The following is a 13,137-nucleotide window of genomic DNA, read 5'->3' as shown; positions in this document are numbered from 1 at the left end:
GACTGTGTGAGTCATGCCTTTGAAATGGAGCCCTCCTTCCACACATGACCACATGGACCGGAGGATGATTTGCAATCTGCATGCTGTTTTTGATGACCTGAGATTTCTGCTGGCACATTGCAGCGTCATCCCTTGGCCCATAAAAGCTTTAATTTGTGTTATTTAAACTGTTGTAGAGATTGTTTTTATTTACTTTTTTTGCAGTGGCTTAATTTACTGTTGACAGAATTCTGTACATCATACTTAAAATTCCTCACTCCCAACACCATGACATCATAATTAATCCTACTAGAGCATATTTGCATCTGTTTTGTAAGTATTATAGCACATTCTCTGTGTGATTAAGGGCTTAAGTTATGTTGCATACTTGGTTGTATAAGTAACTTAGCCTAGAGGCATGTTTTTACAGGTTGTTTAATGTTATACCACCAACATTTTAGAGAAGAGAACTTCATATAACTGATTTTTAGCACTGGATCAGAATGAATAAAATCACATATTTTTAGGTATGGTAAACTTAGAATGAGCACAGGCTCTAATCAACTGCATACCCTACTGATCTATCAAAGTTATCTGGTAGTGTTATGTTGATTGCTGCAAAATTCAAGGTCACTAGCAAACAAAATTGTCCCCCAATCACATATTATTTTTAGAAACAGTGTGTGGAGGTGTGTTTATTACTTATGATTAGTCAGTGTCTTTCCTGGTGTACACTAGGGCTGCACAATTAATCGGATTTTGATCGTGATCACAATTTTGTTGGCCACAACGCAAGGCCAAGGCTTCATTAAGCTGCCTAAAGAACAAGGGCGCACCCCTTTTACAGTCGGCAGCTAGTTGTGTTGCCAACTTAGCGACTTTGTCGCTATATTTAGCGAGTTTTCAGTCGTCTCTAGTGACTTATTTTTTTTTAAAAAGCGACTAGCGACAAATCTAGCGAATTTTTCTGGTGATATTGAAGACTTTCGGAGACTGACGTGAAAGAGTGTATAGTTCACTCTTCAATGAGGACTGGATGCTGCGCTGACCCCTCCCCCGTCCAATAGCACTCAGAAGAGGCTTGTTGCTCAAGAAGCAGAGCTGCATTCAGAGCAGGAAATGATTGCCTCTGCTTCATGACCAGGCTAAAAAATGAAACGTACATAGCTGCAGCTGGCTGATCCCGCACTGGCTTACCGTCAGATATTAATGCTTATTAATGAAGATTTAAATATTAAAAAATTAAAAGTGTTGTGACATGTCGCACTTAATATTGACTAAAGAATTTTATTTAATTTTTTTTTTCTCTCTTCTAAACATTTTTACGTTGTCTTTTCATCAATTTTTGCCTTTCTCACAACATCCCTCTCCATGGTAGCATCCATTACAACTGTACTAGTGATGGGATGTTTGACTCTTTTGGCTCTCGATTGGCTCTTAATTTAGCATCTTTTGTAGCCCCATAATTTACATTAACTTCTTAAAAAATAATGGTAAATGTATTTTTTTGCATTATTTATAATCTATTCTAATTTAGTTTCATTTTTCACTAAAAACTGTTTATATACATAGTTTGTTTATAATTAGTGCAATAAAAGTACATGTTTTTCCAAATATAGTGAATGATCGTGATTAATAATCATGAATACAATATTGATCAAAATAATCGAGATTATTATTTTGGTCATAATCGTGCAGCCCTAGTGTACACAGCAGTCAGGTGGCTTTCAGTTTGGAAAACCAATAAGTTTCCTGGCAGGTAAGTTAAGCTCTTTCAGGAGGAAACCATAAGAAGAGCAAAAGCAAGTTATTTTGTATCACATTTCATGTACAAGACAATTCAAATTGCTCTACATATTAAAACATTAAAAACATTACAGTGGAGTGCAGAGGAAGCATGAAAAGGTGCATACCAACAAACTAGAAAGAAATAAAAGAAATTAAATAAAAACAATTCAAACCTCAAAAGTTTTATAGAGTTTTGAAAATACTTTATAGTGTTGGGATACATAATCAGAGATGTCTCTTGGGGTCATTGGGTGTTTTGGATCTATTAAAACATCATACACCCTCCCAGGTGACCCAGCCAGGCATAATCAATCCCCGGCTTACTCTGGGCTTTTGACCTCTGGACCTTCCTCTTCACACAGAGCAAACAGATGGCTCTGGGTGAAGAGGAAGGCCATCTTGTGGCTCTTTCTGTGGCATTGGTAATTCATTTTATGGCCCTATCGTTAGCCAAACCCAGGATCCCACGATTGGTCAAGACTCTACAAAGAGACCTTCTTACTAAGCTCCGACATCCGACCTTGATGGGCTCACAGTACGTGACCCAACCCTGCTTCCTGCACTTCTCTGTCAGCTCCTGGTAATTGGCACATTTCTGCTCTTGAGTATCATTCATACACTTATCCCAGGGTACTGTGAGGTCTACCACAATCACCTGTGTGGTGGAATCTGAAAAGATCACTTATGGTGCCGATATCTATATGTGGATTTTTACACTGCATCTTTTCTGTATCATTCCATTATTTGCTTAATGTCGATATAGCAACACGATCTAAATTTTCTTGCAATACTATCCAGATTGCACCGCCATGTACCTGGACCATATTATGCAGACAATAGTTCACGTAACTGTGTTATGCAAAAGGGACATAGTGTAAAAACAGCATTCCTTAAATCACTACAATTATTTTAGGTTTGATGTATTTTACATGATAAAATAAAACACCATTCTCATGACCTCTAATAATAGTAGTAGGACAGACTAACTTGATCAACAGAGTCTGTAACTCTTGGTCTTTGATAGCACAAAAGATGTGAAAGAGCTAAAAAAATGTAATAATGTTTTATTCAGAGGCAAGCAAAAGCAGTGAGGCATGCCTGATTTTACTCTCACACTGACTTGCTCTTGCTTTAACCTGTTTGCCAAATGATTTCTTTTTTGTAGTAAGTATTCACCTTGGCTTGCAGTAGAGCTTTGTTGAAATCACTATTAGTACATCTCCCCATATGCACACAACTCAGTGAGACCAGTCAATAGACTTTTGTGCCGGGTCGCCAAGGCTTGAAAAAATGACCTGCTCTCACATGCATGCAAAATGTTGAAAAGGGATTCAGGTGATGTGAAAGCTGAAGCAAGCCAGGCTTTCAGAGCGCTCTCTTTGCTTCTTAATGAGCCACTTAAAAGAGTGCCCTCGCTATTTAGGTTTCATTATATTCATTGTAAATCCTTCACAGCCCTCATCTGTTAGTCATTCATTTAAAGTGTCTGCAGCAAAGAACTACATGACTACATATATATATATATATATATATATATATATATATATATATATATATATATATATATATATATATATATATGTCAAAATCACAGGGCTAGAAACTACCTCAGTGGAATCACCAAAATCATTCGTTTTTTTTTTAAACTCCATAAAAGAAATGTGTTCTTAACATTGTTTGATAACATGTAAAACTCAAGCGGGTGGGGAACAGGAGAGGGGTCAAATTAGCAGCAGATAATTACCGGGAAAACCTTCAAACAGTGCAGCTTGTAATCCATAGCAGGCTCAGAGACATCATCTTAATCACAGCATAATTACATCCTGTCATTCACCGCAATGAAAACACTGAGACAGGAAGATGGAAGAAGGCTCAGGACGACAGGCAGGAAATAGATATACAAGCTTTCAATGAGCTGCACCTGTGCATTTACGTACCACTTAATATGTGCCAACTATGTTGTAGTGGATCCTTGTCTCAGCAACAAAGAGGGTCTTATTTCAAAGGGCTGCTGCATTCAGACAGGGGAGCGATAACTCCAAACCAGTGACAGTGCTTAATAAAGGACCCAGAGTAATCAGTCATAATCAATCGCCTTTAAACCTTAAGGAATGATAAAAAAAAACAAAAAAAAACTGAAATACATCCATTCATTTTGGATTATTCCAGAAACTCTCTTTGTAATGACTGAAAAGTACCACTAATGCTGAAACTGTGAGGTACTATAAGCTGGCACCAAAAACAATCATCTCAGCTCAGGGCTGTTTAAAGGTTCTATGGATTACATGCAGCAAACACATTGTGTACTTCCTTTAAGTCTAACAACTGTGCCATACAGAAGCTGAACTCTGTGTGTGTTTGCATGATGGGAGCTAGCTCAGTGTGTTCATTCCTGCCTTTTGTGGCACATTGCTATATTGTGTAACAACCAGCTGTTGGACTGAAGAACAGCAGGAATGTAGTTAGCTTCACTGTCTGCACGTATGTGTGGGCGTTTGATTCAACAACAAGAACACACAAAACAGTGTAATTCATGTTGCATCAGTCCTCTAGTTTCACACATTCAAGCGAAAAAGTTCACTAAGTTCTGGTCCTTAACTGATATTGTTAGGTTAATACAACCTCAGATTAACAACAACCTGTGACATTAATCATTTAATATAAACTTAGCCAAAATACAGAAGCAGTCTGTGAAAAATTAAGCACAGTCTTAGTACTTTCACAGAAATTAAGAGGGTAAATGGCAGCCAGGCACTTCCAATTAAATTCACATAATCAACTGATCATCAACAGGTGCGGGCACTTCTATAAAAACGGAGGTTTTAGAACTTTGCCAGGTTGGAACATTCAGGTGTTTATTAACACAATGCTAGGAAGGAAAGACATCTGCAATCATCTCAGAGAAACAATTGTTGCTACTGGGAAGAGTAATTAAGCTGTATCAAATCCATTCAGGTCTTTTTACAGTCAGGATGATCATTTACTTAAGTGGGAAACATTTAAGACTGTTGCCAATCTTTCCAGCAGTGGAGGTCTCAACAGGTTCAACCCAAGGCAGACCCTGCAGTGTTCAGAAAAGCTGCAATAAAACCCAAGCTGCATCTTTTCGATATTAGTACAATCAGAAAAAGACTGAACAAGTTTGGCCTGTTTGGATGGGCTGCTAAGTTCTTACTTCGTGTACATCACAGTATTGCTTATGTTTGCAAAGTTGCATCTGAAAAAAAAAATGCAGCATATGGACACAAACAGTTCATCCCAGCTGTCAAGCATGATGGTAGATGGCTGATGATTTGTGCTTGTGCTAAAACCATGGGACCTGGACCACTTTGCAGTCATTGAGTTGATCATGAACTCTGCTGTGTACTATTAAAGAGTTGAATTTTAAGTCTGACAGCTAAAACTCTGCTGAAATTAGAGTTTTAAGAATCAAGGTATTACAATGGCTCAGTCAAAGTCAGACCTTAACCCAACCTCAGGTGGGACCTCAGGAGAGCCATGCAAAGCCCGCAGCAACAATGGATCTAACAGCCAATCAAGTTCCACACATAGACTAATTTGAGTCAAGTGTGTTGAAGCAGGGATACATGGAAAACCTGCTGGGGTGCTGCCCTCATAGGACCGAAATGAAGAGCCCTGTCCTACAGAAAATGATTCACTGGAGCTATTGCTGCTAAACACGGCTTTACAAGCTACATACTTTTGTTCAATAAATAACATGTCTCCTGAAGATTACATCTGAGAGCAAAGTCAAAACGTTTTATTAAAATAATTTCTCCTGACTTAAATGTCTTTAAAAAAAACATTTGAGAAGTTTTACTCTTAACTTTTTATGTTTGTGGAAAGACATCCTCATACTCCTCAAACCTTTAACACAAACCAGCAAAAGCACACCAGTACCAAACTTCGGTATCAAATGTTCAGATTTGTAAACTCATATTTTAAAAACATGCAAACTCGACATTTCTTTTAGACCTCACATTATGAATGAAAAATACATTATCTTTGAAGCTATTTAGTTGTTTCTCAGACATACAAATGGTGAAAAATCATTGGGTTTAGTTCTTCAAAATGTGGGCATTTGAAGGTTTTCTCAACAGTAACAAATCTCCATTTTCTAAACTGGTATTGCAAATTCTTTTGACATTATATAGACAGAGCAAAAAATCCATGCACTGACTTACATGTTCACTAAGCCAGTTTCCTCTTTTTGTCTCCCTTGACGCTTTTCTTGGCTTCCATTAAACTTCCATACTTGACATAAGTGAAGTTTAGCTGTAAGTGATAGTCATGGCTCCAGATCTACATCATCACACTGCCACAACACACTAGAACCTTCCTTGGGTGGATATATTTAGGTCACTGGTCGATGGCTTGGACAGTTGCACGGCAGAGGTTCAATGCTGAGTGTGTGTCTGTGAGAGAAAGGGAAGGCTTGTGTGTGTGACCGTGCATTTATCAACCATGCTGTTGCCTACAGCGGGTGACAGTTAGAGAGAGCCAGAGCCTGGGGACATCCCACCGGCATTAAGAAAGCTCTCTCCGTGGGACATGTCAGCCAATGAGCAGCAGAGCCTCAGGGGGCTGCCTTGTTAATTAAAGCCGGAGTTGTTTGTCAGAGCCGGCATATGATGCACAGCACTATCACTGTTGGGGGAGAGCGAAAACACCAAGCAAAATTGCTGCAACCCCTGCAACAAATTTGCTGCCTCACCATGTAGGCAAGACATCTTACTGGAGCAAAGACTGCTGTGGCTTCAACTGTCAGTATCGCTTTGCCTTGTGTAACTGAAGTGGCAATCAACACAAACACTATGCTGACCATGAGGAAAAAGTGAAATAATGGGATTTTCAGTCTGTTTCAGGAATCATGTAACCCATTAATCTTAAGAAGGCATCTCCTTCAGCCTAAGCTCACAGGGTGGCAGTGCATCCCAGCACAAAAGCTACCAGGGTGACATACCTATTATAGTCATAGTCACATTCTTACTTGAACTCTCATCTTTTCAGTGTAAGACCAACTAATGATGGACAATAGCTGACAAGTGATTCTATCTGAGTCCTAACAATAGCGCCGCTATTTTAGGTGCAAATCTTTTTAACCGCTGCTCCATTTGAGGACTTTATCACAGTACCTGATGAAATGTATCAACACCTATTTGAAAGTGGATCCATGCACCAGCAGCCAACACACAGTCTGAGAAAGTGAAGCAGCAACTTAAAGCTTTTGTAAAAACTACTGTCATTTTCCCCACGGGCAACATAAGTAGAGCTGAGTCAGTTGGCAACAGCAGATGATAAGAAATGTGTCAAACTGTAGGAAAACTCATTCAAAAAACAGCAAACAAGACATTCCTGGAACAAAAAAAGAGAAGACAGACCCCAGAACCCATCAACAATTTTGATATATGAGTTTATGTTTTTGGAAAAATCTCTGAAATATTGGTCTCCTGCCATGGGCGCCGTTGTAATATCACTAAATCAACTAAAACCTAAATCCCCATTAGAGTGATTTTAGAAACTCATGCTGTGAAATGAAAAACCCAAACAAATCTGTAAATTCATGTTAAAGCAGATGAACAGAAGGATTGTGGATTAACAGGAGAGGATTTGCCACTCTGAAGTCACTCACACAGCAAACGGAGCAAATCAAACATCTTATTAATGCTGTGACAGATGGATAACTGTGTCATTTTATTATCTGCTCACTTGTTCGATACCCACAGGGAGACTTCAGGAGGGTTTAAGCTGCAGCTGCTAACTGTTTTACAGCACTGTTGATAGGTAAAAAAAATCTTCTATCAGCAGAAAACTGGCCGTCAACAAATTAAGGTAAGTTCTACATTTGATCATTCAAATGCATAGTCTTAGTTGTTTCATTTTTATAATGGACAGCTAAACATTTTCCTACCACTGTAACTGTATTTTTTTCTCCTCTAAAAGCTTAAAGAAGCAGACCGACTCAATCAATCCTCACTAGAACATCACAAACATTTTTTTTTTCAATCATGATAAGGTGGCTTTGACTGAAGCACCATGGCTGTGCATGTGCAGCTGATATTCCCAGGTAAGTAAGCGGCTTTCCAATGAGAAACCAGGGGACTCAAAGCAAATAAACACAGCCAAATCATATGCAGCTGTGGCTGCAAATTGCTTTCAGCTGTAATAAAACATGTTTTGGGGAGCAGGCGAGACCACTGTACAAGCTAAGCCGTCATCATGAGAGCTTGATCCCATCAGCGCAGAGCTGGAATATCCACAACACATACTAACTGAAGGCTTTTAAAGTATAATTGCTCTGGTGGAAGCCCACAACCTCAGGGTAGGACCAGACAGTGTGGAAAAGTTGGTCTTTCAAAAAATGACCCAAACCCACAGGGTGACATGGATTTGAATGAAATGTTGTTGTTGTTTTTTTTTAATCTTTGGGTGCTTCAGATGGCTAAAAACAGATTAAATAGACTTTAAATCTGAGTAAATATTGGAATGTTGAGAGGATGCCACAGTGATAGTAGACAGCAGCCTGAGCGTACGGTTTGACGTAAACACAATAGCACTAGCCATCAGTCACTTCAAAGAGGTTAAGAGGACCACATGCCAGCTCCTTTTGAGGCTGTGCTTGGTTATCGGAGCATGATGCAATGGGTCAGAGCTATTCACTGACTGCTGTGTTCTCCTCATAATTGATGAGTAATTAGAACAGGTAGTGTAGGTCATGAGCTCCACTCAAGCATATAGTGAGTAGGAGAAAGCATGAGTCATGGCCGATGATGCGATGTTACCAGAGGGTATACACTTTTTATGAGGGCATTTCATTCACAGCGGCGCGCCTCACTAACTGGAAACAAATGTTATTATTGCTGTCACTTACAGTAAACAGAATATGAAAGCAGTATTAGGTCAACACACTCACATTTCCAGCACACACTGAAATCAATGGGTGCCACACAACAATTGTGCACTTCCCTTCTTAAAATTGTACCCGATTCAACAACATCCTTTAACAAGCACAGCCCATTTGCATGCAAATCAGACCAATTACCAGCAAGTAGCTGGCATGCCAGCATCATTTCACATAGAGCCATATCATGCCTCATTTGCTTAGCCTTGAAACATAAGCTTCTATGTAGAGTGCACTGTTATTCTCGGTGTTCACTCAACATGGATTTAGCACTTGACTAAGAAAACTGTTAGTGCTTGTAGACGTGTAAAACAAAAATTGGATAATTATCTAGCTTTTCCTTCCATTTCAAGAGAAACGAGGCATCGTTTTTATTATGATAAAGCATGCAGAAGAAACCTAGAGTCACCAACTGCAAAGAAACAACAAGCACAAATGATGCTCAACTTATGAACTAAAATGACCACTAACTGCATCATAACACCCACAAGAATCCTGCAACCAGTAATTAGGATACATGGAGTTGACAGCAGCAGAGACGCCAGCAGAGGCGCCAGCATACCGGCAGAGGAAAACACTGAGAGGCACTTTACTGCTATGATATCTTAAAAAGTCTTTCACAGTCAGCAGCTGTTACAAAGTGGCAGCCATGGAGCACAAAGGGCAGAAATACACATGCAACATCACAGGGAAAGGGGAGTTAGGGGGAACACATTTTATGCATATTTGATTACATGTAACCAGTTTAACATAGTGGGGAACTGCTGTTGCCAAATTTTGATACTATATTAAGGAATTTAACTACTTTTTTTATTTTTTTTATTTTTCTAATTAAATTACATTTTAATCCACTGTAGCAACAGATTGAACTTGTTAACAGATCGTAACAAAAGAGCTCATATCTAAGCTATAAGGGCATGAATCCTCCAGTGAGGGTGGACGGCTGGTTTATTTTCAGGCAATAAATCTGCATTCCAAAGTGATACTGACTAAGTACTATGTAGGAGTCAGGAGTCAGTCATGACTGGTAATTACCACTGCTAAGCTTACATGGGAGGTTGTGATTGAAACGAGGTATAATCCATGGACTTCCAAATGAGGTTCTTGCAGAGGACACATTAGCTATGTTTGTTGAAGGCAGCGATTTATATCAAGAGCAATGCTATCCCCAGAATAAGCTGGGGAGGGAGGATCAAGCTTGTCTCCTTTTGTCAGTCTGCCTGTTTTCATTCCATGGGGAGCAATGTTTTATTTGTCATGTGAAACATAATGAGATAAAGGAGATAAATAAAAGAGGAGGTCACAAGGGAACCTCCTTTCTGCCTGAAATCATCCTCTGACATCCAACATACCACAGAGTAATGACAGGAACAGACTTATCAGCATGTGGCGTATCAGCCTGTAGGAGATGAATAGTGCAGTAGGCAGTTTATCAGAGGGCAGAATGTCAAGAGCACACTGATTACTCACAGTGAATCAGAATAGGAGACAACACAAGCCAGAGCCATAAGTGACATAACAGCACCTGTTTATTTTTCTCGACAGACCATATGCTGCTGATGATCAACTTCTCAGCCACAAAACTTGTAAATAGTAAGTAATCAGTGCTGCATGGCTGCCAAACACTTTCCTGACAAGGACTCAAAGCAGACACAACACAGGCTTGGCACCTCAATAACAAACAAATATTAGGCTGCACAGCTGTCAGCAGCCCTGGGAGATGGGAATTAAACCAACAACTGATCAGGAACACCTTAGGGGTCATATTATCAGATGATTAGAAGAGACATTGTACATGCAGTGACTATGATCATCTCAAGTAAATTGACACATTTTAACAGTCCCCGCGTGGCCTCAAGGACCTATTGGACACTGAATAATCCAGGCACACAAATGTTATAGGTAATAGTCTACTTCTTTCTTACCTCCAAACAGTCCAGACTGATGAAACTGGTAATAGCAAATCCATCAATGATATCCTCCTCCTGCGAGCTGGACTCCCGTCTCTTCCGCCGAGGCGGGCGAGGGGTTCTGGCTGCGGCTGCGGGGTGCGGCGCCTTTTTACCGGGCAGGGAGGCGGTGTCCCTCCCTGGACTGTGTCCCTCCCTGTCGGAGCAGGAGGAGTTGGGGTCGGGGCTGCGGGCGTCTCTGCTCCCTGCCTCCCGCAACCTCCGCACCCTCTCCCGCTTGGACCGGCATCTCCGACCCTGCTTCAATTTCCCATCCATGTTCTTACAGACAGCTTCCAGTGTCAAAAAGACAACTGAAAATGTTCATTTAAAAAAAAAGAAAGAAAAAGAAAAAAGAAAATATAACTCCACAAGACGTGCACGCCTACACGCTCGCTGCACCGTGTAATAACAAATATCACACACTGGACCGAGAATTACAGGCTGCGCTATAACGCGAAGATAGCGCTGTGTGTGTGTGTGTGTAAATAGCGACGCAAATACAGCCTTTAAACACTCAGTGACCTTGAGTATAAACCTCTCAAATCTCCATTACGATTAGCAAATGTTCAAGTATCCCATCCAGGCGGCAGAGATAGAGTCAAGCGGCGCGGATCCGCACGTTATTCTGTCACGAATCTGCACGGTGTCGACGCGGTATCCGTTAAAGCAGGTGCAAAACGGCGAAACAGTTCAAATCCACACATTACACTCGCTTTGCAACTTTTGTTGCACGGGGAATAATAACAAGCGACGTTAAAGCCTGACCACGCAGCATACCGCAGACAGCGCAGAGAAATCATGTCGCTGGCCGTTGTTGTTTTCCACCACCCCAATCCATGATCCAAGGCTGTCACATACAGAGCTCAGGATACTATCCGTCCGAAACCAAACGGACGCTTAAGTAGGCTACGTATCGATTTTGGCTGTCGGTTGAGTGAATAATCCCGTTGGAAACGCGTTGACTTTTAAACCGTATTCCTCTCTGCGCTTCAGGAGCAAAGGATCCCAAGTCTGAGAGATACTTATGCGCAATATTTCCTAAATGACCCGAACCGTCCGAGTAAGCCAGCCATCCGGTGTGTAATCAAACTCCACAAGGCGATGAAGCTGTCTCATCCAGCTCTGATAATGTTGAGTTTCCTATAAATCCACTCCAGTCCGTCCCCTGGCTGCTGAGTCTCTCAGTGGCTCATGGTATTTTCAATTCGCATAATAAGGCTTTGATAAGTGTCCTTAAAGCGACAGGAGTGATTAAAATCTCCTCTGCCCCCACCCCACCCCCCTTTTACATTCCCTTCATCCGAAATTAAGAGACGCAGTCAAGCTTCAGAGAACCCACAAACTGACGTATTTCCGCCACCTCTGGCCTACAATTTACCATAGGAAGGAAGCTGGTCTGAAAAAAAAAAAAAAAAAAAGGAAAATCATCCTCTCTCACTGCTGGGCACATTTTGTCACACATGGCACTATTTTAGTGTGTCACTCTGCCACATCATGTGTTTCCCATTGACAGTTTGTGCTGTCACTTGTAGGAAAATACTGGGCACACACACAGAGAGACACACACACATGCATCAATCAGGCTCTGACAGCTTCTTCGTCCTGTTGGCTCTGACCATCATCCCCTCCTCCCTAAATTCACCAGCAGACAACACAAAGTGTGCAAAGCCGCATTTCATTGTCACATAAAGGTCAAAATTTCATGAGCGCACGGTAAATATTTGAAATATGGGTTGTCATGCCTACGCTGCCCCCAGCATTTTAAAGCCTGAAGCTGGATTTGTGCGGTTCCCGATCTACAGCGTGGGGACTTGAAGGGGTCCCTTGGGGAGTTCTAGGGAATCCTGTGCAAGATAAAACACAGCTTAATTTATCTGTTTTAGATCAGTGGGAATTAGGGTAATGCCATTATATAATCACTGCATTGTGTAACAATTATTTCCATTACAGGTTTCACTGCCCCTACTGCAACAAGAACTCCACCTACACTGTAAAGAACACTGCAAGCTTTCTTACTTCAGTATTTGTATTCATTTGGTCATGAGTTATATCAGTCTGGGAGGCATATGTAAAAGTTTGGAGATGGAAGCAACAGATAAGTCAAAACTATATTTACTGTATATGATTTTTAAGTCAGAAACCTATAATCCTCAAAATAATCTAGACTTTACTTTGATTTTCAGAGGTAAACTAATTTTTCATTGCTCCAGTCATTCAAGGAAATAACGCTTTTGTACATGCGTATTTGCATGATTTGCTTAAATGGGAGTCATTTCTCTTGTTCTGTGTTTAAATTAAGTACATTTGCTGCTATGGTTATGTGAAGTTTATTAAGTTACTGTAATTTAATGAATGTAATTTGAATAATAGCAAATTATTTTATGACTGGAACATTCTCAGAAGAACCCCACAGTAACTTACAATTTCTCACAACAGTCTCTGCCCCCCTGGCATTTTTTCTATTTTGATTCATATTACAGATTAATTCTAATGGCTATGCATTTGGATTTTATGCAG

The 13,137-nt window shown here is 40.4% G+C and overlaps 1 protein-coding gene across 10 annotated transcripts in view; it reads right to left on the bottom strand.

Annotated features, from left to right (window-relative positions):
* The window catches only part of fbrsl1 (fibrosin-like 1), a 270,860-nt gene extending 258,988 nt beyond the window's left edge, over positions 1 to 11,872 (bottom strand). For 4 of the 10 annotated variants that reach the window (XM_042000414.1, XM_042000415.1, XM_042000417.1 and 1 more), the window contains exon 1: positions 10,594 to 11,872. In XM_042000414.1, the coding sequence (XP_041856348.1) occupies positions 10,594 to 10,896 (303 nt within the window). In that variant the 5' untranslated portion in view covers positions 10,897 to 11,872. The remainder of the gene's footprint in view (positions 1 to 10,593) is intronic. The other 6 variants (XM_042000419.1, XM_042000421.1, XM_042000422.1 and 3 more) reach the window with 4 other exon arrangements.
* Between the last annotated feature and the right edge of the window lie 1,265 nt (positions 11,873 to 13,137).

This window comes from Melanotaenia boesemani, chromosome 11, assembly GCF_017639745.1.
Source record: "Melanotaenia boesemani isolate fMelBoe1 chromosome 11, fMelBoe1.pri, whole genome shotgun sequence".
In the NCBI taxonomy this organism is placed as follows: Eukaryota; Metazoa; Chordata; class Actinopteri; order Atheriniformes; family Melanotaeniidae; genus Melanotaenia; species Melanotaenia boesemani.
Note: the sequence above shows the minus strand (reverse complement) of the source record. Positions and strands in the feature narration are given on the sequence as shown.